This window comes from Apus apus, chromosome 11 (assembly GCF_020740795.1).
Source record: "Apus apus isolate bApuApu2 chromosome 11, bApuApu2.pri.cur, whole genome shotgun sequence".
Taxonomy (NCBI): Eukaryota; Metazoa; Chordata; class Aves; order Apodiformes; family Apodidae; genus Apus; species Apus apus.
Genome location: NC_067292.1, coordinates 14,098,851 through 14,126,093, shown reverse-complemented (window position 1 = coordinate 14,126,093; position 27,243 = coordinate 14,098,851). Strand labels below are relative to the sequence as shown.

At 36.7% G+C, this 27,243-nt stretch overlaps 1 protein-coding gene across 4 annotated transcripts in view; it reads right to left on the bottom strand.

Moving 5' to 3' along the window:
• Positions 1–27,243, bottom strand: part of ADCY7 (adenylate cyclase 7) — a 65,313-nt gene that overhangs the window by 26,509 nt on the left and 11,561 nt on the right. For 3 of the 4 annotated variants that reach the window (XM_051629523.1, XM_051629525.1, XM_051629526.1), the window contains exons 1-5: positions 19,613–19,648; positions 12,321–12,461; positions 3,745–4,281; positions 2,339–2,539; positions 177–341 (exon numbers count right to left, since the gene is read on the bottom strand). In XM_051629523.1, coding sequence (XP_051485483.1) covers positions 177–341; positions 2,339–2,539; positions 3,745–3,915 — 537 coding nt within the window. In that variant the 5' untranslated portion in view covers positions 3,916–4,281; positions 12,321–12,461; positions 19,613–19,648. Of the gene's footprint in view, positions 1–176; positions 342–2,338; positions 2,540–3,744; positions 4,282–12,320; positions 12,462–19,612; positions 19,649–27,243 lie in introns of those variants that run through there. The other variant, XM_051629524.1, reaches the window with a different exon arrangement.

Sequence of the window (27,243 nt, the reverse complement as noted above, 5' to 3'; positions counted from 1 at the left end):
AAATAATTGCAATTTTATGAAAAGCATGCAGAACATATTGGGCTCAAGCTCCAAATCCATGAATTTGGAACATCCATGTGGAAGTTTGGAACTTCTCTGAATGTTATAGTTATGCCAGTATCAAACAATAACATGACTAGGATATTTAATTACTTAACCAAGTAGTATTTCCTTACCTGAAATAGAAAGGATTCCTTATTTTCCTGAGAAGTCATGCTTACCACAACACTTAGAACAATAATATGGGAGAGAGCAGAAAGAACACCAATTATGACAGCACCTCTCATCCCAAAGGGTAGCATGGTATAAACCGTGAAGATTATGAATAGAAGGAATGGCACCTTTGGCAAGAAAGAAAGACAGAAATTTAAAAATAAAAACATCACCCTTATTTATTACTAGGTTTCTGCCAAAACTCACTGTGGAAAAAAAGGGAAAACAGCAGGATTCTTGCTCATTTTCAAGCTGAACAATTAAACACTGATGTTTTGAAAGCACAGTTTTAAATGTAAGGACAGTGGTAGTCCTAAAAGCTTTGAGGGAATTAGCAGCTATAGATTAATAGATGATAATTTAACATCACATAGCACCTTTAATTTTTTCAGGTGTCCTTGCCCTTCATCTTTAATGTATCCATTACTGCTGAAGATACACTTTGTACATCACATATCAGGAACAGTATGTTGTAAGGATAGCTATATTGAATAGAATCAAATTTCTCACCTTCTTCAAGTTATTATTATAATTTAATATAATCTGATCACGTGTGTGTACTCCATATTTGATAAAAACCAGAAATTCAAGCAATATTTCCTAGTACCAGCACAAGAGAATAATACTTTTTGTTACTAACTACATATTTTGCTGCACAGATTTTACCAAATGCACAATGATCCACTAAACTGCTAGGGATCAGAAGCAAGGTCTATAAAACTTAAATCCATATTTATAGATTTGTTGTAGTGTTTAGCTCATATATATATAAACTAACAGCCCTATCAGAGGAAACCATTGCTGTGTTCCTGGCTCAACTCCATCTCATCACTGCAACTCGACTTGTGCCATTCCAGATTTGAGCTTCCTTCAAGAAGTCTCCAGGCCCAGACTGCACCTAAATGTGTTTCCAGAATAGATCTCTTGTCTGGGACAGCAGTAAACAAACAAACAGGCAAATACAATGTGTTGTTTTTTTCAACAAAGTAATCTTTTCATGTTAATCTTTACTATTTTAGCTGTACTAAAAAGATCTTTTTCTGCCATATGTGCAATCCCTATCACACAATGTTCTGAACTCTGTGTAATAATTTTATAAGCATGGACAAGCAAAAGTCATACCTGCATTTAAACAGCAGCACTTAGTGATAAATTCATAACTTGAGATAAAAGTCTGAAATTAACCAATTCACTTCTACTTTCTAATCTAGGGTCTCTTTGTATTTTAGGCTTTACATCAGCATTAACGAATCATTACCACATGACAACAGCACAAGACATTGGCTTGCAGCACTGAAAGCAGAAAACAAAATCTTGCTTTGTTACGTGTACAAGTAAATTTTTTTATTATTAAGGTAATAGATTCTTCCTTAAGTAAGAAATACTGAATACCAACTGTAAATACACACTGCTGGATCCAGGCCACAATACAAATCAGATTTTGGTAGTTTAACTGATAATTTATATCTTTATTTGAAATAAAGAGAGGAAGGGGAAGAGTCAGCAAAACAAGATAAAAAGTAATTTTTATTTTATTTAAAACTCTTCTGTTTACATTACTCCTCCTTAGGAGGAGTTTCCTACATATTATTACATTTTTTGCATAATGAAATCAGAGATACTGAGCAATGAACTTTAGCCCCACCCAGCTATGCCAGGATGTGTCATTAATTCTTATTGTTGACTTCACCTTTCCCATTGGTTTGAAAACATGCTCCCTAGGGCACACCCAGCTCTAGAGTTCTTTATGCATTTCTTGAAAACTGCTTTGACCCATACAAATTAACAAAGCGAGTATTGTTACTGAAAACATTTCTTAAAGATTAATTCACAGTAAATATAATTTAGTAAAAATCTTAAATAAAAATACATTTTAATTACAACTTAAAGGTGCAACTCCCACTTACCCAGTTTTCTCAGCTGAGCTGTATTTTCATTGTAACAGAGAATACAAACTAAAATTGACTAAAAAAAAGCAATAAAAGCTACTTGGGAAAGTGAACCTGAATTGCAAGAAAAAATCATAATGTAGTTATAACATTCAGAAAAATAAAGCACACAAACACATCAACATATATTGACTACCAGTTCTATGTAAGAATCTGAAGAAACAAGATATACATACCTGTTCCCACAGTTGATAATCATTTTCTTTTTCAAAAAGGTATACATATCCTACGATTAAGAAGCAAATCCAAATCAGAACTCCAAATATTGTTAGCCACCTCCGAAACAGGGATTCAATACATAAAAGTAAGGACAGGACTGCAAATATGACAAGGGCAGCACATACTGCAATAATGAAGGCAAGATGATCATGTGCTTTCTGCAAAAGAAAAACAAAGTATTACATTTGATTTAAATGTCCCCTTTAGAAAAAAAATGTAAAATGCATTTTCAGTTTTCTGGAAACAGTTTAAACAGCTTTAAAATATGCTAGCCTGAGTTCCTAAGTAGTCTAGCTATGGCAGCATTAACACTTTTCGATAGTCACACAGACAGAGATAATATAAACACTGTTACAAACACCCTGGCTATCCCAGTTACACCATTATTATTTCCCAAATACTGGCTTTGTCTTTTAAGCTAAGTTCTAATTATACTACATTGTACAATGCAGATATACCAAAAAAATACTTTTAAGGAGTTCAAGCTTTGCTAAAAGGGAGTGCAACAGCTCTTTTACTAAGTTTTACAGGAGATTACTTCAACATACTGTGTTGCTACTTCTTTCCTAAGAAATAAAAGCTAAAAGGGATACAAGAGCAACTGGTAAGATTAATTTGTTGCTAAAGCGAGATTTAAAGAGAGTTTATCACGAAGCACAATATTTGGAAAGCAGAGTTAGAAGGCAATGAAGGATTATAACAGCTTCCTTATTACCTTTTTACAACTTCATCTTTAAATCAACTCCCCTTTTTACCAGCTGTTAACTGGAACGGCTTGAAAGAAAACTAATTTATTTACAGAAAATCATATTATGCTACACAATCTTTCAAGCTGCATCTTTCCTATGCCTATAGGATGTCTGCTCTTTGATAAGTAAGTATTGATTCAGCAGATCACTGGGAGATTGTTGTTGTGTTTTTATTATTAAAAAAAAAAAAGAGTGAATAGTATCTATGATGCCTTTAAAAAAATCTTCTCAGGAATTAATAACCAATTAATTACATATAATATTTTACCTTTCTTAGATGATTCTAAAGAGAAAATATGAAAAATGTAGGACATTTTAACTGATATTCTTCTTTCTTCCTTGTCTCCTTTATTTAGCCTAGATTATGGTTTGTTCATAACATACAGGAAGGAGAGAACCATCCTTACCAAAACTGTGCATATGCCTGACAACACTGTTCCCTGTCCCTTCAAACACATGCACAGCATCACACATGCAACTACTTGATTTCTTTCAACATTGCATCTTTGATACCATGTAGCTCAAAAACTTTAGCCAGAAAGGTTTCATCTGCTGTTACAGTGATTCCTCATAATATTTGAAAACACCAGGCACAATGAAAAAAGGATACTCACATGACTAACAAAAAAGATTATAATTAGAGTAGTCCAGAAGATGATTGCAATGAAGAGCAGCAATAGTAGGAGTGGATGCTGCTGGCTTGTATAGTGGTACTTCTCATAGAGTGGGTCTGATATCCTGCAGTCATCGTTCTCATTGAAGAAGTATTTACCTTTAGCTGGCATTTTCTCCTAGGTTGGCTGCTATTTCTCTCAGTTCCCAGTGCACACAGTAAGACACAGCTGAAGCTACTGCTTCAAAGAGAAGTTTTGTCTTTTTGCTGCTGCCTCTGCAATCTTTCAGCACACTGAGTAACCCACGTTCTCTGATTTTACTTCTCATGAGCATTCAGATTTCCAATGCAACCAAAAGCAAAAGAGTTAGCCTCCCCAAAGCCATAAGCAATTCATCATCAGCTCTATGCATGAGCGTCTAGATCAACTTGTACTTGTGCAGATAGGAGTTTTTGATGTGGTTTTATTTTTTAATTATTATTTTGCGTGTCTGTAGCTCCTTTCCATAAGCTTGACTCTCACTTCCTGGGATGAACTCTGCAAAGAAACAGTATTATTAAATTAATGTATTCAGTTAGGTGTACACCATGTCCCCCAATTTAAAACAAACAAACAAACAACAAAAATAACCCAAGATATTCTTTAATCTTCCTCTCTGCATGCTCTAACCAGCGAGCTCAAGCTGTTCCTTGCTGGTGGGGCAGAAGCCCCAGACGTCGTGCTTGGGCAACCCTGCCCAGCAGCCACGAAGGCAGGGCTGGGGCAGTGCTCACCAGTGGCTGCTCTGCACACCCCATTGCACCTTCCTCTAGCAACTGAAACATTTTCATATGAAAAATGTAGTAGGTTTATTGTCTCCTTTTGAGCAAATTACATCATTTTCCTGAGCATACTGTGTAACCGTACACTAATAACTCTTTGGAAGTGATGTTGGTGCCTGTGTGCATATCTACATATAATATGTTTAATCATAATACACATTATATTCTTTTTTAAAACATGCATCTTAATTTTTAAGTAGTCTTTTTTATTCCTTTCACATTTCAATTAAAATGCATAGAAAATGAGAAAAGAATATAGCTAAGGTAAAATTAAAGTGGTTTTGTTTTGTATTTTTTTTAAAGAAAAAAGATACTTAACATCTAGTTGTGTATGTTCCATTCAACTCTAATTAATAGTGTTTCCAAGGTAATAGGTGTGTTCAGGTAACAATGAACATTAAGGAATGAACTGTTTTGTTAATTGCTAATGACCAACATTTTTCAAATAGATTCATGAACATAGTTCACTCAATGCCAAGAGACATAATACAAAAAAAAACAAAACACAGGGGGATGGGATGGAGAAAAGCATGAAAAACAGGATTTCAGAAGTCTTATTAGAACTTGGTAACAGGACAAGAACTTCTTTGCCATTTGACTGCTGTCACCATGGTGCCCAAGGCCATTGCTCCTGGGAGAAATAACCTGAATTGTAGAAAAGCCAAATCCTAGCCAATTACTCTCAAAAGGCAAAATGCTTAACCACACAAGTTTAAATACCACTCACACTACAACCAGAAATGGTGTTAAGGAAAAAGTTTCAAAAAACATACTGTAAACAGGCCTATGTAAATAGGGCCAAACACTAGCACACTACCCAACTATTAATGACCAAGCAGGCAAAACCAGATATACCAATTATGAGACTGGACAAAAAAAGTGAACTTTTGGAGCAAAATAAGTAACTACAACTTCTTGTCCAGAGTATAGCACAAACTTCGATTAATCACAACAAGAGGAATACCATATTGCATCAGTTTTATTCACTAACACCCAGAATAAACACACATAGGCATTAAAAAAAAATGAAAGAAAATATCATGTTTCAATACATCTTTCCTGTGTATGGTCAATGGTAGACCTCATACCTTAGCTGTACTGGTTATTACCAAGCTTTTCTGCATAATAAAAAGCCTTCCAAAGCCTTTTTTTCACCTGAAAAAAAAAATTATTCTGGTGCTCATACCATCTGCATGTGCATAATAATGCTCTTGCAAAGGTGTGTGAATGCATCTTAGAAATCACTGATGTTTAAAGGAGATGCCAAGAAGAAACTGAAATGTTTAAATCATGCCCTAGTGTATTTTACAAGTCATACAAGTGATTGCAAACTTACTTATTTTAACATATTTGCAGAAATATGATTTTGAGGGTAATTTTTATGATAATAGGTATTCTGAGAGACAGCTTTTTTTTTCCAAAAAAACCCAAAGATTTTAGCAAGTCTGTTTTCTAAAAATTATTAATTCTGCTAAGCAGTCATACCTTAGCACTTAGGAGAGACTTCATATTGAAATCCAAGAAAAATTACTTCACAGCTTGCTTTCTGTACTTTATTCTTCTGACCATGTCAATGAAAATACAGTATTAGTCACAACCTCTAGTCTACTGTACTGTGTCGCTGTGGTTCGGTTTTCCAGTGTTCAAAAGATTAAAAAGATGTAAAATGCCAGCTTGGAATTGTCTCTGAATATTATTTAAGAGTTTTACAGGACATCAAGTTAAAAGGACATGTCTCCTCAATGGCTTAATCCATTGCAAGAAAAAAAGATTGCTATCTGATTGATTTGTTTACTCCCCTGCTGATCTTCATAGATATACATTACAAGTAACTATGACTTACTCATGGGTCATAGTATTTTCTTCTCAAAACTTAGGTAAAGAAACCCCCCAAAAGTACTTGGTTGGTTTACCAAGAATCTCTAATACACTGCATAAATACTTCTTTGAGACTAATACTTCAACTCAGAACTAGCTTCAGTTTGTACCCCATGTCCCACTGCATGTGCCTTTTTAAAAAGTATCACAGAGCAACTTGTTCTCCTTCGGTACAAGTTAAATATTTTCTAAATTGCAAATTACTTGCAACACACGAAATTGGCTTTTTGAGAAGCATGCAATTATGCATTAATTGAATAAACACAGTTTTACATGTGACAAAAATAACAACCTGCCAATCATCTTACAATCAAAATGAGAAATATACCCATTAGCACAAAAATTATACTTCAGTGCTTTTTTTTTTTTTGCTTTTTTTTTCCACCATTACTGGCACTACCTCTTTCCATTAACATACAAGACAAGCTTCTTTTAAGGAACGTTAATACATAGCTGAAGGTCATAACTCTTTGTGCCCCTTCCCCCTTTCTCTGATTTTTTTTTTCAGCAACCTTCTCAAAACGTAGTCAGACTTGAGAAACAGAAAAAGATTCTGTGTCATGGACGGCATCACACACGAGTAAAATCATCAATTTAACACACTCCTGTTTATATATTTAAGGATCATGGGAGCATTGTGCACCACAGAATCTCTTTTGCTGTTTTTGGTCATCGTTTCTTGGAGACTTACCATTCTAACACCACAAGAGAAGTGTAACCCTGAAACAGCAACATGCCACAAAAACCAAACAGCACTCCTGGAAGCACCAGTGGCAAATACACCAAGCCAGATGATGACTGGATCTGGGCACTTGCCATAAACCCATTCAGCTCTGATAATCATTTTGTAAAAAAAAAAAAAAAAAAAAAAAAAGCAGCCTCATTTCTTTAGAATCCTTCACTGTGTTTGGAAGAACTAGAAAGGAGAAGGAACAATGTGTCAACCAGCTTAGTATATCATAGCAACAACCACAGCAGTATAGGCTGGAAACCGCACTGAGAACCTACAGGAATGTCTACCAAACAAATACGATTCAGTCAGTTCTGGATGAGCTCCACATGCCAGTTACCATGAAAAACATTTGGTCAGATAAATTTGCACAATTAATATGTAAGAACAAACACTGGACATGTGATAGGCATAAAAAATTGGACAATAGGATTCTTTCCAGAACATTAATTCCAAATCTACTGTATTCCAAGCCACTGGGAACAATGTTCTGTTCAGATTCCACAATGAAAAACTGGGTAAGTACTGGGCAAGACCTGGTGCACACGCACAGAGACTTTTCACTTGTGAGCAAAAAAATACCAAAGGGACAGCATCTCTGTCTTCCACAAATCTGGGTATTTCTGGCTGCTCTATGCTTTTCTTCCCACAGATGGGAATTTTTGAGCATCACTAAACTCTCTGGTCTCCTACTGACAAAGCCATAGGATTTTGTTACAAAAAATATTAAAGAAAACATTTCATTAGGCTACTAGGCTTGCACTCAAGTTCTTTTGTTCTCCTGGGCTAGTTAAAAACTGCCCACAGTGTTTTGTGTCAATACATTTGGCCTGGACTCAACAGCTGCAGAAAAGTCAGGACAGTACTACAGAGCCTACAAAGACAAAGTGCTTTAAAGAAAACTGAAACATGATACCATGGGCTACATTAACAAGTATTAGGAAAGCCAGAGAAGCCTCTTTCTTTTGCTGTTTGCTCAAGATAAGTAGCTCAAAAAGCAGGTCTCTTCACAAGGAAAACTAATCTGGGAACACGCATCACAGAAACCAACCCTTTACTGAGACAAAGGATAAAGTTAAGGGCAGATGAGGCAAACCAGCTGATGAGGTGAGAACACAATTCCTTGTGCCTCCAAAGCAGCAAGGACTTCCCTCATTTCCCATCTCCAGCCTCGTCATAAACAATATGTAATGTATCGCTAGGTAACAGCCTCCCTTGCCTGTGCACTTGCACTGCAGGCATATTTTCATAATATATTTTCGTAATAAGGCTAGTTACTAAACGGAGTATTCTTCCTTCCATCTTATTTTCTAAATAGATTATTACTACTTTCCCCAGTGCATCAGCACTGTATTTTCAATTCTAATAGCCAACTATCACCCAAATAATTTTGTTATCACTTTAGATCCATTCTTTATTCCAAAACTACACACGTATTCTCAAACACATCCACAACAACCTCCTGGACAGTTTTCCAAACTATTTTTTCACTTAGCTGTCTGCTTGCCAAGGACTCGGGTCTTGCTCACCTGGACCCATTTACTAAAAAGCATTCTCACCCTTGAAACACTGAGAGGAACCCTAACAGCAAGAACCAAGTGCAGTGATACCCGTTGACTTACTCCTCTCAGTAACTGCTACACAAAAGCAAGTAGAACTCGTTTTTCATCTTTAAATACTACAGCACCAAAGACAGAAGATACAGTTTGTGTTTCACACAAATGACAACAGTGTTTCTGAAATTACTTTAGCAATTTCCATTACAAGAATGATTGCTGACCATAATTATCCATTAGCAGATATTAAAAGGGAATCAGGAATCTATAAACATCCAGTAGACTAATTGAAGGCGATTAGTAGATGAATTATGAATCTCAGGCAAAAATAATCTCCAGTCTAGTGGACTCCACAACTAATTCAGTCTAGGAAACGAATGTTAGCCATCCAAATATACTTTATAGCAGTCACCACAGGAAATATTTACAAAAGTAAACATTTTTTAACATATTTTGAAGGTTTTCATGTGAGATTTCAACTTCCTTAATTACATTTAATTTCTGAAAAGCTCCTTCTCCAAAACCGAAAAATCTTACTTATGTTTAGCTTTTGTTTTCCTACAAAAAGTGAATATACCCACTTTATACATCATCACTCAAAACTGTATTTACATTAAAAAGCCAAATCAATGCAAAAAATCTAGTCTTTTGGAAAACAATCAGCATGCAGAAGACATCCCTCCACATGTCAGAACAATCGGAAAAAACCACACTACATCCCCTAGGCTGTGCCCTTGAACACTGAGAGCCATGGCAATGATAGTGATAGAAGAAAGCATTGAAACAACTTTTATTCACATTCTTATTTCAGTAGATTGCTTCTTCTCACGACATCTGTTCCACAACAGCCTTTAAAACAGGAATAACAAGTTGTATAATTTGAAAACAGTTTTTTTTGGTCACTAGTAGAAATGGAAGATGTGAAATGGCAGAAGCTGTTTTCACAAACACCTGAGCCCAACAGTTGGCTCCCAAAGGAGGCAGCCTCACTCACTTGGACTCCAGTCCTGTGCCACCTGCCTGGAGATAGCTAGTAGAGGCTGACAAACTTCCTAAGCTCCATAAAATTACTTAATTACATACAGAATAAAATTGCTCACATTTGCATAGCAATATTTTAAAATATGCCTCAACTTTTCTATCTCACTAAAGCAATCAAGAAGTATAGACTGATGATGTGACAAGGCCAGGGTACCAGATGTAATTTGACCTTTCTAACTATGGCTAGGTATGCCAATGGATGTTCAAAAAATAACTAAAAAAAAAATATTGAAATAAAACAAGCAAAATCACCATGAACAGGCCTGTAATGGGCAGCACACATTACTCTGATTTTTTTCCCTGTCTCACATAGTTGTTTAGGGGGAGTGTTACAGTTCAACATAGTTGAACATACAGTTCAACATGCATCTTTCCCACCTCTAGGGTAAATAGTGTATTTGCACAGAACAGGTGCAATCATAACATGGCAAGGGATAAGGGCCATGCTATGGGTGGGAAGAAGATAAAGCCTGTCCTGAGCAAGATAAGAAATCCCTTGCTATTTAGGTACAGTCCAACTAAAACCAGTAAAACGGAGAAGGCAGCTCAAAGATAAAAACCTCTCTCTCCTATATGCAGTATCTCCAGAAGTGAGCAGACATTCATATGGACAGCTGAAATTCAACTAATGCACTGATGCCAAGAACCATTTTGGTTTAATCTGATTTTATTTTTCCTAGTCTGTAATTTTCTGGGTGAACTAATGTTGACATGTACACCGAACATGTGTCACTGAATAGTAGGTAACAGACCTCTAAGGCTGCTCAAAGCATAAATCTGCACTATATTCCTACTGTATTCTGTTATCAGTACAGATTTCTATGATAGAACCACTTACTTTTAAAAAAAATACATTTTGCCAAACAGCATAGCCAAAATGCAAGAGTAAACCACAATGTAAAAATGGCACCACTTGTGTCTGCTGCCAAAGGCCAAAATGCTTGTTTCTGTCTGAATTTCTGTTTACTCAACAGTATCACCTGCATCATTCTTCAGATTAGCATTCCTCTCATAGTGATCAGACCATGACAATCTCACATTGGAAATAAAACCTCAGCCCAAGGCCAAGAGACAGAAAATGGAAAGAACACAATTGTGGAGCAGGACCTGGAGCAGTGTGCTGCAGGGTGATACTACAATACAAGTATTTTATTTACGGTATAAAATGCCTTCTAAGAAAGTAAAGCCTTCATATTATTTAGGGAACAAAGAGGAAGAAGGGAGACAGATTAAATTCAATCCCCAACTTTATTTAAAGGTGAGTACTTCACAAGAGTGAGTCCTCTATCAACTACACATTTTAAAAATCTTGTTTCTGTACACTATTTACAGGGGAGTTTTACTGTTCCCCAAACTTAATCACGTCAGCTACTCAACATTTGATACATCACCACATCCGTACTTGACAGCCAAAAAAACTAAAACTAACACTAGCAACACGGAAGTTTCCTCCCTTCGAGGTATAAGCATTAAAAACACCACCAAGGAGACATATCTACACTTTTAATAGAAGATTTGTTTCTACAGTCATATCCTACCTCAGGACACAACAGCAGTCAAACCCACAGTTCCTTTTAAAAAGTCTTAAAAAATTTAACACGGGGTTTAAGAAAATACCTTTTCAGACACATTATGAAATAAAACAATTATAATGGAATGCAAGCCTCTGAAATCTTGTATTTTTCAGTCCCACTTGACAGGAACACACACTTCAAAATTGTTAGGAGTTGTATACGTATTTTCCAGTGATCTAGATGACATCCCAAAGGAGTCAAGCATTCATGAGTGCCTGAGTAAACCCCCTCAGATCACTGAAAGAGCCAAGTTGTGCCGAAGCAGCAAGAGCTTCCACAGAAAACCAACATGTCTCACAGGACATTTTTTCCATGCTAAGTTTTGAGTGTCTACTAAGCTAATGGAAAGTCTGAACACAGACCTACCTAATCACTATAATTTTTCTCGTCTCATCTTAACTTTCATCTTACCATTTTTAAAGCTTTGCTTGCCAGCTATCCCTATTGTTCCCAACCCTCAACAGAGTACTGGAAACCTGCAACCTGTAAAGCAAACTCGTCATGGGAAATATGGGTATCTCACCTGGCTTTTGCCAGGTTAGCCAAAATGAAAAGACATTTTTTAATTAAATTCTCCTTAAGCAGCTTTATCCTTTGGGTTTGCTAACACTAAGTCCAATTAACTAGTATTAAAACAGAACTAGGTAATACCAAAACCTGAAATAATATGGTAGCCACAGCAAAACTTCAGGATAGAACAAAAGCCATTTTTCTAAAAAGCTATGCAGGAACTGCCTCAGAGCAACACGAAGCCCACAGGAGAACTTTCCAAGATAGCAAAGCACGAAGCCACTACCCTAAGAAAGTCTGTCCCTAATCAGTATCTCAGCAATGCCCAGGACTGTGTGCAGCCACTGAGAAAGCATTTTTTACCCGGACTGTAATGCTGAGCTATGTAAAACAAATGACTCTGGGGTTTTATGGTCCTAAATCTTACTGAAACTACTGATAAAAATATATGTGCTTGTTTGCTTACCATTGCAGGCCACAGAATTCATCAGCAAAAGTCATGTTTCTCCACTATGGTCTGTTCAATGATTTTGAAACTCCAGCAGTAGAGTGAGTGCAGCCCACTCAGGTATGACATTATATCTTCTGATGTATCACACACACCAACCTGAAACAAGACAGGGAATCTTTACTCCAAGGATCACTGCAAGAATTAATGTTTCTATTTCTTCCCCTCCTAGTTCAAACAACAAAAAACTACTCAATCTGTTTCCACATATTAAGAACCTTTTACCCAGACAATCAATGGAAGAAAATGTCCTTAACTATGCTGTGGCAAGTTGCAATGTGAATATACCTTGAAATACTTAATCATGGGTGGAAATGTCTAAAAAGAAGGCTATAGACTGATGAGGTATCATCTTTATGCTAACTGATCCCAATGCTTTTCAAGCAAGGCCTGAGGGATAGCAAAGGATACTCTGCTAAAAATAGGAGAATGTTTCACTAACTTTTACAGCATACTTAATAATGAAAGCCCTAATGTGTTATTACACACAAAATCAAATATCAACAATTAAAAACACACCCCAAGAAAAAAAAAACTTTAATAAAATAATGTATCGTTCAAACCAGCATAAAATATTGTTTGGGATTTTGGATGACAGATCAGAAAATATGACAATATGGCAAAGAAAACCAGCTAAAAAAACCAAACCATTCCCTCCCTGTAACTTGCAGCTCTGGTTAAAGGCTTAACTACTGCTAGTGAGGAAATTAAGAGGAACCAAGAAAGGGAATAAAGAGTTATACAGCAGTGTTGAAACAATGACCCAGAGAAGTTGAGGCCCAGAGCAGGAAAGTGGAATTAAGCAGTCTGTGGGAAACCTGATATGAGTTAACTAACTGTGCCAGGAAAGGAGAATATCAACACCTACTTTGTTGTTCACCCCAAAGCTCTGCTTTGGAAACCCACTTTGAAAACTGAAAGGCAAATGAAACTGCCCAAATAAGAGTGGATGTGAAGAACTTTACTGCAAAAATAATTCAAATAAACCTCTAGTAGTTTTCTGTTAAATTTTTGCTAGGATATACAAACTATTTTAATCACCACTCAAAATAGGCACTGCTAGAGGGGGTTAAATGCCCAGGTTCAGATCTAAACCCTAGGACACTTGTGATCAAACTCCATTACCTTTTGGCCAGGAGTTAGCTCCACTCAGCCAAGGTCAATGGGCATCAGTATCTATAAAAGTGAAGTGGAAAATTGAGGTGATTCTTAAGAAAAAGGTCAAGATCCTGACAAAGCATTCTGGCAGCCTTAGAGTCAGATGAGAGAGAAGAAAAAACAGTAAGACATCAAGCAGATGTTCATCTGAAAAGGCAGATACAAATCTGCTGTGTCTTTGCATGTGTAAAAGCAGATATAAATAAGACGGTTTAACATCCGTTACATGTTCAATACTGAATACCCAAACAAGGTGTTTCTTTACTTTCACCTTATTATGTACCCAGTATAAAGGATGAGTCCCTGATTATCAGCACAGAGATGCCTCATGTTCTTTTGAAACAGACCAGTGCTGTCTGAAGAGCAATACTGGACAGCAATTTACTGATACACAGCTGGGAAAATAGTTAGGATGTGCCAGAAATTTCATCATGCCTTTTAGAAAAAAGTACTATGATAGTTTTTCAAACCATCCCAGGAACAGCTCTATTCAGAGATTTTTCGAAGAGGGGCTATAGGACCTAGAATTATTGTTTTAATTTTTATTAAGGTGTTCAAATTGTAGCAATTCGTACTTGCAGTGAACCCAGTTAGCTTTTAGAGAATTAATTTAAGGACTATGCCAAATTCATGAAGTTTCACTGATGTTTTTAAAAATTATTTTACTTTTTAATCATGTGCCTGAAACCATAACTTTCAGCAGAGCACCTGATAAACAGTTCTATGTAGAATTCACTTTGCTTCAGTTGCAGAGGGATCAAACTGCTGCTCCCCCAGAAGTGTTCTCAGGATCAGATCCTGAGAATAGTATACTTCCTATTATATACAGACATTATAAACAAAGAAAACTAGTGAGCTAAATATTTGACATCAAAATGCAAAGGGGGGATGGGCAGAAACAAAAAAAGAAAGACTCTCTCTGATTCTCTCAGTATTTGTAACCGAAACTCCTCAGAGGCAGAGCCCAGTCTGCTGATAAGCAGCAAGTTTCCGGAAGTAAAATGATACACAGGCTACGTACTTTGAACCATTTTTGATCTGCAAGACAGTCAAAACTCTCTGCATTTAACACTAACCACAGGCACCTATTTCCCTAGCAACAGCTTGCAGGCTATTTTCATTTTGACTGAAGAACATTTAGCTAGTTATGTTACAAGCACTGCACCTTGCTGCTATAACAGCAGTTGCTTTTTACACCTACCAAATGGTTATTTGCGTAATATTGAGCTGGTGGATCGATGCTGCACCTGCAGCACAGAGCTGGTTCATACTGTTTTGTTTTTTTTTAAAAAAGTGTATAAACTTCATCAAGCTAAAACTCTTTTAAAGTGGAAAAAAACCCACAAAACCCTGCAGTATTAAAAAAGTTTTGCTCTTAAGTAACACCTCTGTCCATTACTATGTACACAACTGTTTCTTTGCTTTAGGTTTGGAGTATCAGAGCACAAAGAAGAAAAGAGCATGACAATAAGTCTCTAATTTTAGGGATACTTCATTATCTTCAAGAAACAACAAACTGCACGCAACAGAAACTTCAGAACAAAAAGATGGATTATTTTTGCATTATGAAATCCCAGATTTATCATACTAAAACGTAACACTTGTTTAGAGGAATTACTTTCTAAATTGCTTGAGTCTTGTTTTATTCAAGACATCCATTCACTGGACATTCACAAGCATATGAAAGCAGATTTCACTGTGGTTATCAACATTATACAAAAGTTAACAGCTCCTTTTTCTTTTTCAAAAAAGCAATCTCCTTCCCTTTTTTATTTTGATCCAGTTATGAGATATACTTTATATACTGGCCAGTAGCTTAATTTTTTTAAAGATCAGTAGAAATTATTAATTATAGCAGCTTTCTGTACTATTTTTAAAAGTGTTCACTTCATCCTTACTCAGACTTTCTGACTGGTTCAGGGTATACATCCATAAACCTCTGGAAAGAAAGACTGGAGTGCACCAAGGGCTTCTGGTTACCTACTTAGTTTATTTATTAACCAAAAAGTACAAAGTCACCATGAGTCTCAAGAGCTTATCCTTAGCAGGAAAACCAGCAACACCAAAACTGCTGAAGACCTAACTGAATTCTCAATCTGAATAGGTACAACTGTACAAAAAACTTAATTCAGTTCAAATTAATCATGTCTACACTGAGAATTGAAAAATTTTACAGGAACTCTCTTGTATAATTTTTTAACAACTTCACTAATAATTCTGAACTGAAATTGAAATTACATTCATTTGAAGTCTTTTTGGGCAAAACATAGTAGTGTAATGTGTACCCAGTATGTGTTTGAAAGTATTTTATATCAAACCTGTAAAAACCCCATTTCATTACAATACTTTTAACTGGAAAATTAGTATTTTAAAACAAAAATGTAATTTGTAATTAAAATACCATGCAGCACTTCAACTGTATCTTAACAGGTAGATCCTTCAGACAGTATTTTATAACAACGCTAAATTTACTTCCCTCTCAGTTACATGTAGTCATATTTAAGAATATTCTTCAGAAATGCTTAAAATATTTTTCATATTATATTTTACAAAATAATCAATAATGTATAAATCAAGTTAAAAATATGATAAATACTAAGATGCTTCTGTCTGCTGCCTGGCTAACACAGATCTTCTAAAACTCACTCATACGTTATCTTAAGTTAGCGTATATGGAAATATAAATTGAACTAATGCTTGGCTCAAAGTTTACTTTATTCAGAAATGTCCAAGAAAGTTTATTGTAGAAACAATACAAATGCTCACAAAGAAAACAAAACAAAACAAAACACCCAAACACAAAAATAAACCAAATCAGAAGAAGCCAAACACTATTAGATAAAACTAGTACAACTTTCTCTCCCATACCACCTTCAAAATTACATTTAAAACCACAGGAAGAATCAAGAGTGTATTCATTTCTCCCATATAAGGGATTTTAAAGCTCCTAAACTACGACATGAAGGGGCATGCTGACTGTACATGTTACAACTCATTGAACTGTCTTCAGTTCCCTTCTTCATTTTACCTCTTGCTGCATTTGAACTTTGCTACCACTGTCTTATAAACTCCCGTGAAACGAGATCCACCTCTAGATACATCTAGAAAACTGGGTTTGTAGACAAAGACTGGTTCCTGGTCTCTAAGGAGTAAAATTTAATTAATGCAGTAACTACTTGCTGAATGCGGGAAGTTTGAAGTAATAACACACCCATGCTGAGCCAATCTTAAAAGTACTGCTGAGAAGGTCACCAAGAGTCTCTGATACAATCTTTCTTTCTCTGACAGGTCGAAAGTCATGTAGCAATGCTGAAGTGGTTTTAAGTTCAGTATTTACAGGTTTTCTACCCGATACAAGAATTAAGAACTTAGGAGACAGTAGTTCATATTATCTAAAAAGCTACATTTTTCTTTTTAATAAGGAAATACAAAACCAGAATCATCATTACTATAAGGCTGTTCCAAGTAACACATGGTTTCTGCTCTTGCAGCTGCAGCTCTCCTGCTTTAGTGGAAACTATTTACCAAACTCAGAGTGGGTCTACAGCTCTTTCTCTCTCAGCACATTCTTACTATTGTCTGGTTTACACATGTACCTCCACACGGTTGGTAGTGACGGGTATATACACCAAAAACTAGCCTGCATGAAGAGTACTACACAGCTTAAACCCCACAGGATCAGCTCAAGGTGACAGAAAACATTGCAAAAGTGGACTTAAAACTATTAATCTACACACAGATCAAATGACATAATGAGACAAAAAATTGAAAGTGACAAACTCAGAAATTACAATCTAGGAGGTAACAATTCAAAACTGAGAGAAAGCAATATCCTTTTTAAAGTTAATGGTATTAAACTATACAACTAATTTCCATAGAAGCCCAGAGTTTCTTTTAACATTGGGGGAAGAAATGTAAGTTTTTATGAACACTTTACATGAACAAAATTCAAAACTATAATGGACTTAAGCCATAGCCCTAAGATCTGACCCAGTGGTAGTTTCCTAAAAGATAATTTACAATTCAAAGACTTTACATTCTACATAGAAATACAGTTACACATAGGGAAGGTGCTCAACCAAAACCTGTGCTACGAAGCACCTCAGGAGCAGATCTGGGAAGAGAACACAGGCTGGACAGCTCACTGGCCAAATATTATCTGGTAGATCAGGAAACACTTGTGGAAGTACAAATTGCTCATTTAATTAGTGTCTCAGGCATTTCACTGCTTTTCAAAATTCTGATTATTTTCAACTTGCACTGAAGTTGTTCAGCCATTTAAGAGCAGACCTGAAACCCAAATATTGCCCAAAACCCAAGAGCACTATTTCAACAACCATATCCTACTTCTTAAAGCATAATAAATTCCAGAGGTATTTTTCTCGCCTGTAATCCTCTCTTTCCATCCTGTGCACATACAAATTCTCAAAATCTTCTGAAGCCCTTAGCCCTGTATGAGAAAAACGAACACTGTGGTTAAAGCAAAGAATGCAAAACCCATTTTCTAACTTTTGGCTCTCCGACAGATTTCCTGCTGTCTGACTGGCTCCAAGTGTGTAGTATCCCTTTTACTCTCCCAAAGGAACTGACCTAATACCATCATCCACCCACATAAGGTGCAAGCAAAATAAATGAACACTCACAAGACATTTTAGGAATATAAAGCTCTATAAACTTATCTCATAAAACACATAATTTTAGACTATAACAAAGCATTACAGTAAACAACTTCTTTGGCACTTAAATCTTTTGTTGGACTTCAATCTCAATCCTTACAGAAACTGATATAATCCCTGAAGGAGAATGTCTGTTCAGCTGCAGCAGGAAGCACAACGCTGGGCTTTAAATATCACATAAAATAATAATGAAGTTATTGTGTAATATTATTGTATTTTAAAAAATAAATATTTAATTAAATAAGAATGCATGATGTTAAGGATAGCAGAAGGTCAGTCCTTCTACTCCCACTGACAAACAGTGGTTACAAAACCAACACAATGAATCAGTGCTGTAAATTTGGTTACAAAAGGAGGGAAATCTTTCATTTGACTCCAGTTTTTTCAATGAAATCGGTATCTCCGAGCAAAAGCAAACAGCAAGACAAAACAGTGGATGAAATAATGAAGTTACTTTCATTCCTTTCACACTGTTAACACAACCTCTACATTTTACATATGCTCCAAGCTGATACACGCATCATTACTACCACTTCCTTCTTTCTATTTTCTTATTATTTCTTATTATTTCTTATTGGTCAAGCAAACAAACCATGATATAACAGGGGAAGAGCCTATGAGTGAAGCCAGAGGCATCACTATCAGGGATGCCTTCAAATAAGTATCTACTACACCAAATACATGTTTATTACTAAATCATCACTCTCTACACACAGAGTTTAAATTAGTTTAAGGAACAGAAATATAGAGAGGAAGCTTTTGCTGCTCCTTTTAAACAATTAAACCCACAGGTCTCGTCTACAGCTTTGCAAAAGGGGCTTCTCCAGTAATATTTGCTCAACCTTCTCTTCTTCCCCTCTCCCTCCCCACTCCTATCTTGTCACCACACTACATACTTTCTTTGTTATGTGCATGTCACTCTTCTTATGCCCACACACTCAGATCAGTTAAAAAAATAACTATTTAAGTCTCCTAGTTTTTGTTTCTTTTTCCCTAAAAGGCAGACAGGGTCAGTGACTGGGCAGTACAGCTTTGTAAGCAGTGTGGCTGGCACAACTGAGGGGGTCTGACTGCAAAGCAGAGGCAGATCAAGGAGACAAGGGCAGGAAGAGCTCCTTAACCTGAAAATGCTGCCACGGCCATTGCAGGAAGGAACTGTGCTCCCACATGTGCCCAGAGATGAGGGACAGCCCGGAGAGATGCTAGGAAGGGGCCAGCAATAGTAAACATGAGATTATCAGAGGAAATCAGAACTCTCAATGCCTTAGCTAACCAAGTAGTCAGGGTCACCTGAAATTCTCTATCTTAATACCTGACACCAGTCATTAACAGTTTACCCAGTCCATAAACTCCAGGAAATATTCAAGAATTTAAAGAACAGGGAACAATAAATATAGGCAAGGAGGGAAGACTCACCCCATCTCTGAAAACAGGAGCTGTGAATGAGGAGATCCAAGATGCTTTCCCAGACTGGGGAAGAGAGTCATAATTGCATCATTTTTCTAGATGAGCAGTGTCAAGGATTTAGGATCTGAGTCAGTACTGAGCCAGTCAATGCCCTGCAGGAGTCCCTGGGGCACTGTGCTATTAGAAGTGATGACTTTCACAACAGGCTGCTGAGAACGATCCAAGCCAACTTACACTTATTAAAAAAAAAAAAAAAAAAAGAGAACTGCTAGTTCATTTTTCAGTAAAAGCAAGAACATACTGCCAGTACTTGGGCAACTCCCAGCAGCCAAATTACTGTTAATATGCAGAACTCTTCCCACTTTTGTCTGGGGGCCTCCGAGATCAGTAAATGAAACCTCATGTACTCTTACTTCTATTAACATTTTGCAGAAAGAAAAACCCAGAAAAAAGTCTGACTTGCTAGAATCACACTATGAACAATATTAATATCTTTTGTCTGTCAGATTTATGCTTCCACCACTAATCACACTTCAAGTTTGCTGCCTAAAAACCCAGTCATTTCATGGGCGGGGGGGAACCTTGTGTGAGGAAGTAAAAAAGAGAGTTCTTTACTTACAGCTTCCAGCTGTTGCACAGCAAGATGTACACAAAAAGTATGAGTATTCAAGCACAGGAAAGGGGGGGAGGATTGAGGGGGTTTCAAGATAAAAAGAACTATTTAAAAAGCTTAGCTCATGCTCTTAGTCAAAAGGGAGTTAAGTGCACAAGCTGAAAAAATATCAATCATTTTGTGACCATTTTTCATTTCATAATACATATTTTATATATCTTACACACTGTCCCTAAGCAAACCTCAAAAACAAGTATTTTTGCATTTAAATACCAGTTTAAAAAGACATGCAAGTTTCCAATAAGAAAAAGACTGTAGAGTACTTCTCAAGTAACATGTTCCCCAAATATTTACAAATCCAAAACCCACTTTTACACTAACATTTCCCTGAGACAATTCTGTTGGTTTTAAATTGAGTTATTTAACTGATTTCCACAAACTCTCACCATGAAATACCATGCCTGAAAGAGAAACTATCTCAAAGGCAAAAATGTAATAAATTAAGCAGAACCCATGAAATAAAATATAAAGCACAATATAACAAATCCTTTATTCATCTCTATCACTGAGTCAGCCCACTTCATCCAGGAGCTAACAGCCAAATATTTCAGGGTAAGGAAAACATAAGCCACATGCAACCTTTTGGTGACCTAAATCATGCATGAAACAGGCACATCTACATTTTTAAGCTACTCTATGTATTACACACAGCCAAAAAAATGCTGTAACATTTATTTCAGTCATAAAACAGACTTTATCACCATGTTGAGGTTAGGCACACAGACACCAGAAGTCAAAAACGAGGAAGGGAAAGGACAAAATTTAAGTGAAAATGTCTGGTATGTATTTTTGTTAAAAAAATTCTAATCAACTCCTTAAAATTACTGAATGCAGTTACTGCTTAATGATATGTGTATTCAGGCACATATATGTTGGATTATACCAATCATTTCATCACCATCTCTTTAAGTATACATACAAGCATATACAAGCACAAAAAACAGAGGGGAAAACAAGCTGAAATTTAATACAAGCCAACAGTAATAACTTAGGTTTTAAAACATTATAGTTGCTCAGTGTTTTTGCAAAAAGACACAACTGCTTGAATATGTTCAGTGACAAGCATAGAAAAAAAGACTCTCTTTCACACAAACTCTCAGATTTAGATCAAGTTTAAAAAAAGGTGTGTGTGCGGAGACAAAGCAGATTTGCAATAAAGGTATAACAGTTCAAGTGATGTTCCAAAAAACAAAACAGTGGGGTAAAAGAAAAAAGTGTCCCATTGGGAAACAAATTGTACAGTGTCAGTAGCAGTTATCGAGTACAGATAAAGAAAACATTAAGAAAAAGTTTTGGTATTTAGAAAATAGCTAGGGACAATGAACACAGAAACTAACATGCACTGAACTCTTCACCCAAAACACTGAATAATGAAATCCTGAATTCTTAGACAGGAGATGCACAAAGCAAAATAAAGTAAAAAAAAGTCAAATCAAAGCTGCAAATCAAGCATACCAAGTACAAGAGATGTTTTACATGTACTATGAATACTAAATGTCTGCTTTATCAACATCACAGATGGAAACAAATCTGTACTGTGAACATAAAGCAAGGATTCAAGTCACCCACAATAAACAAATATTAAGATTGACAGAAAATTACATTAATGACAGCAAATATAATAATTAGCACATTATTTTAAGTGTTGTTTGATTACACATTTTCCCTAAAGTTTCCTCCCTTGGCTGAGATGAAGCCTGGAAGCTAGCACAAAAATGTGTTTAGAAACACAATTTCAACAAAAAGGAATACATAAAAGTCGTAACTGTGAGAAAAAAATCTGAATTAAATACTGCTACACGTGTGTGTAATTCCAGTGGTTCCTGCAGTTTATACTGTGAAGGCAGATTGTGGCACTGGAGTGGAACCCTGCCCACTCCCAAGAAACTTTCATCACAGCTGTGCGTGACACCCCCAGGTCCGACACCTGGATCAGATCCTTTCCCCTGCCAGAAAGGGAGCAGCACCTGGCCTGACGACTGCTTCCCCTCAAGCACTTGAGTGACTTCCCCAGTTTGCCCTCCTTTTATGACCCTACAGGAATAATCCAGACATCAGTCTAAGGAACAGGGAACATTCAATGACACATCAAGGAACTCAGACAACACGGTAAATCCAGGTCAAGAAATCCCAAACAAAAAAGGTATATTCTCATTCTAGCCAAAGTCAAACAAAAGCAAAGCTGGGAAGCCCATCAATAAAAGTAGATAGCACTCCTACTTTGAGAAGACTGCACCTCTAGTTCTTGTTCAGAAATAAGTATCTTGCACAAACAAGCTATGGTAAAGTACAGAACCAAGGTAACTGCATCAATACAAAACCATATAGCATATTCCATAAGCATAGCTTATAACCTTAGCCATATATTCCTTCATCTTGTGTTTTTGAAATCTAAAATTCATATTTTATTATAGGGAAATGTATGTAAAAATGTAAGTCATAGGCCCAAGAAAAGTGCTCCAAAGTTTGCTGACTTCTCCATTAAGACAGGAAGGAAGTCATAAGAACAATTTAGCCCTCTAGCTTACGAGGTTAGTGCTTTATCAAAACATTAGCAATAGCAGACATTTTTAGCAGATACTAAATCACAAAATTGTGTTTTAAACAAGGCTTTTAGCACTTGACCACAGAAAAAAGCTCAGCTTAGGCCAAAAACAGATTAAAATTAATAAGGTAAGTGGAAAGATGAGCCTTACAGTCTTAACATGCTTTTATTTTTTCTTTCCATAATGACTCATAACCAAAAGCTGTATTAGCTAATATTGCAAGGAAAGTACTGCCCCCCCGATTACTACCTTGCAAAAAAAGGCTACATTTTCATTAAACAGAGAAAGATCAGCTGTGTAAAAATCACTGTTACCTACCTTTCCATCCTGTTAGCTATATATCAACATAGAAAAAAATTAACAATAGTGAATAGTTTATGGGAATACAGGCAGACAACCCAAGCAGCTTAGAACTACATAAAACTACATCTGGGGATCATTCTGACAGATCTTATTTCCAATCAAAAGGCATACAACACAGTTTGTGTTCTACAAACCATCTTTCCAAATTATCAAATAATCCAGATTTAAAATAATTTTTTAAAGGCTACTATGGTAAAGAAAACTAAATGAATTAGTAGATCAGTTAAAATGTGAGAATTAATAGCATGTAAAATCTTCTATGATAATGGCCAATGTACAAATTCACAGTCTCCTGTAAAGGCAAGCAGAATAACCTGTCTCACATCTACCTTATTTAGGATAATATTACACACAGGTAATAACTAAGGAATTCAGGTTGTTCCCTGGCAACATTTTCTTCAGTTATCCTCTTTGGTTAGAATGCAGACCTGTTACCTGCCCAATTATTGTCTAAACACTAGAGAAGCTGTAGTTACAGAGTTGCTTCCCTGATGCAAGAATATATGTTAGAAGATCACACACAGCCTTACCACACACACTTCTGGAAAAGGCTGAGAAAACAATGCTATCTATCATAAGCAGCTCTGCTGTCTAATCACAAATTCCTGATGACTATCACAGGAACCTACATACATGTTCCAAGTTCAGCTGGACATTACTAAAGCTCTTTAAATGTAATATTTTTTTGTTCAAGAAGGTGAACACAGTGAGGAAGGATGGTTATATGGCATTGGATGGAGGGAGGAGCCGTGTTCAGCCTCCACTGCTGAATAAGGTATCAGTAAAAACATCCAGACTTACCTGGGCCATTCACTAGCAGAACAGGTGGTTAGTGCCTATAAAACCAGTTTTTCAGGTCTGAACTCAAATTGTGTGGTAACCATGCAACAGACCACCCAAGAGTTTGTGACTGACCAGAGGTTCACACACCAGCAGAGGGAACTGCAAGAGAATCAAAGTCTGCTTTGATTCCTCTCATGAAGCAAAGAAAAGCCTGCACTGGGGCGTAAAGTAGAGGAACAGGGACATGGGAGCCTTGTAGTGTCAATGAAACCCTGAAGAACACTCCAAAGAAGGGAGATTCAGGGATGAGGATGCAGTATAGTTTGTTTTGTGCTGAGCAGCCATCTCCAGCAGTGTTCCTAGCAGATGGGACTCCAAGAGAAGTTTACTTTAAACAAAAGCAGAGTCAGCAGTGATTTTACAGCCCAGGACAGTTGTTCTGATGGTCCAGGCTCAGTGTACAAGCCCAGAGAAGCAGCATCCAGAACTCCAAGGTGCTCAAAGCACTCACATATGGGCTGGATGCAAATCCAGCTAGCTGGTGTCTTGCAGAGAAAGCACAAATCAGGGTGGTTACACCCCTAACTAGCATACAAAAAGAGAACTTACTACAATTAAACCACAACACTGAAAAGAAAGATGGAGTTGTTCACCACTCAGTCTGCACGTTTCCCCTGCCCACTGCTAGGCCACCGCTGCAAGAGTGAGGTTCAGGTCACAGCAACACAGCAACTAAGAAATATTTCTGAACAATTTCATCTCCAATGTGTTAGGTGGCTGCACAAGAAAAGTGCTTTTAAAACACATTATGTTTCCAGATGACATATGCTGCCTTTCCCATTTCAGTATCTCCACAGTCCCTACCTCAATGTTGTCACTAACCTAGCCTGACCGTGGATCGGGGCAAGTTTTTCCCTGGTTCACTATAATATTATTATACAACATAATCAAGTCTCTTCTTATTGCACACCACAATTATCCCATTTCTGTGAGGGCAGTGCCACAGTCAAACTCTTCTTCCACCCCTTCACTTTCTCCCCCCTCTTTAAAGTCCTTCTATTTCTAGTGAGAATGTTTTTATAGCATCTAAGAACTGTACCATCTGACCCTCTTTCCAACAGCTCCACCTGAACACTGTGTTATCCAGCATGCTGAAAGCTGTGCTGAATGCACTGCAGCAGAGAAGTGCTACCTCGTCCTTGCCTTGGTTTAAATGAGAAAGCAAATTAACTGATTTCCAGCTTTCTAATTGTCAGATTTACCACATTTTCTACAGCCAATGCTTCTCAGATTTACCAGCAAGCAATGTTTCGCTGGTTTTTTGTTTTGGTTTGGTTTTTTTGGCAAGTGCTTCTTAAAACATTGGTTATTAACTTGTAAATGCACAAGCTCAAAGAATGATGTCTGGGATACTGATACACCAAAAGTGATGAGAAGCCATCAGAAAGATAAAAAGAAACAAGCACAGTATCTTTTAGATTCTGTAGCCTCCAGAATGACACTTTAGTTAGTTTTCTTTATTTATACATACACGTGTATATGTATCTTTATATAAACATATACATATTTTTATTGGCAGCAGACACAACTCCAAGTCAAACTGTCCCCGATAGAAGATTCGTGTCAGTACAGTTTAAAATAAATACAGCAGAATGCATATCTAAATACACTAGCATGCATAAACATAGGACAAGAATTAATTCAACATGTAAAACAAGTATTTAACACTACTCTGGCAAACCAGTTTAGCTACAACTACATCCAAATTTCCTGTGTAGACACGCTTGATAAACAGTGATGGAACATACAGCCAACATAAGAGAATAACAACTCTTAACTCTTGCCTAAATCTGCCTAGAATCTTGAAAAACAAAATTTCCCCCTTTATTCTTATTATTCAAGAAATGCAATTAAATCTCCTTTATCTAGCAACATTATTTATCTATCTGCACCTGACTAGAAACAATTAACACCCACACGCAGTTCTGCTCACACTGACAAACCGGTGTTACTAAATCATGTTCTACAACTTTGCAAGTGAGCTCTGAACATGCAAGTAATCAACACTCAACTCAGGGGAAAATAAACTGCCAGTGTGGAATTTTGCTTGTTGTGGCACTGTAAGAACTGCACCAAATAGTTTTTACAAAGTAACCATACTGGGTTTTTTCCTGTTTCTTTGAAAGCTAAACATGGTGCTTATACTGTTATCAAGTTAAATTCTCACTTTCTCAGAGCAACTCCTAACTTTGACTACTTTCCAACAGCTGTGAACTTTGTTTTACTATGTTACATGCAATAAACACAGCACTTTCTTAACTGTACTACAATATATGCCAACATAACTGTGGCTATACCACTGCAATGCATCTTCTGCCTTATTTTAAAAGTGCAGCATCTTGAGGAAAAAAGAAGTGGGGGGCTTGTGACTGTAATTATATTACAATTAGCAGACTAAAAATAAAAAGTAAAAACTACTAAAACCAAAACAGGGTACTCCTCAGGAACTTGCAAAAAAACTACAGGTGATTTTCATAAAATACTACAGTTAAATATTTCCACATTCATTTCCTGCTGTACAAGTAAAGCAAAGGAGCAGAGCTCTTACCTAAAAAGTACTGAAACGGGGCTAACAATTCAATTGGCAATACCTCAAATCAAAACTCAGTCCAGCTCACTTTTCCTGCACTTCTGCAGAAGTATAACTTGCTACTTGGATAAGTAGGAGCATAGTTTTACAGTACAGCCACCAACAAAGAGAACTACCCCCAACTCTCTCCAGAAGTTCAACAACGTGTTCTTGCCACTTCCTCTAGCCTGGCTGTTCTGTTCCTACAGGGAGGAAAAAACCACAACAAACTAACTTAAAAAAAAATTATTATCCTAGTACAAAATAAATAAATAAATAAAATCTTTTTGCCCATTTAGTTCCATGAATCAGCTCACCAGCAGGTCAGATGAGCACTAGTGCTGACCTTCGGGAGGGGTGGAAGCACAGGGGCAGGAATCGAGCAGCACTGCCCACTTTTAGTGACAGCTGCTCCTTGAGCTAGCTTAGCTACACCATAAAAATCACACCCTTCATTGCATTTATTCCTGCCTTTATATTCAAAGTAATGTAAGAATATTTCTAGAAAAATATAATGTTTTACATAGCCATCATTCATCATTTCTATGTAACTAGTGGGGAGAAAGAAATTTAAAGTACCCAGGACATCCCCAAAAGCAGCTGTGCCCTTCTGAACATGCACAAGCTTTTGCTGAAAAAAACCTGT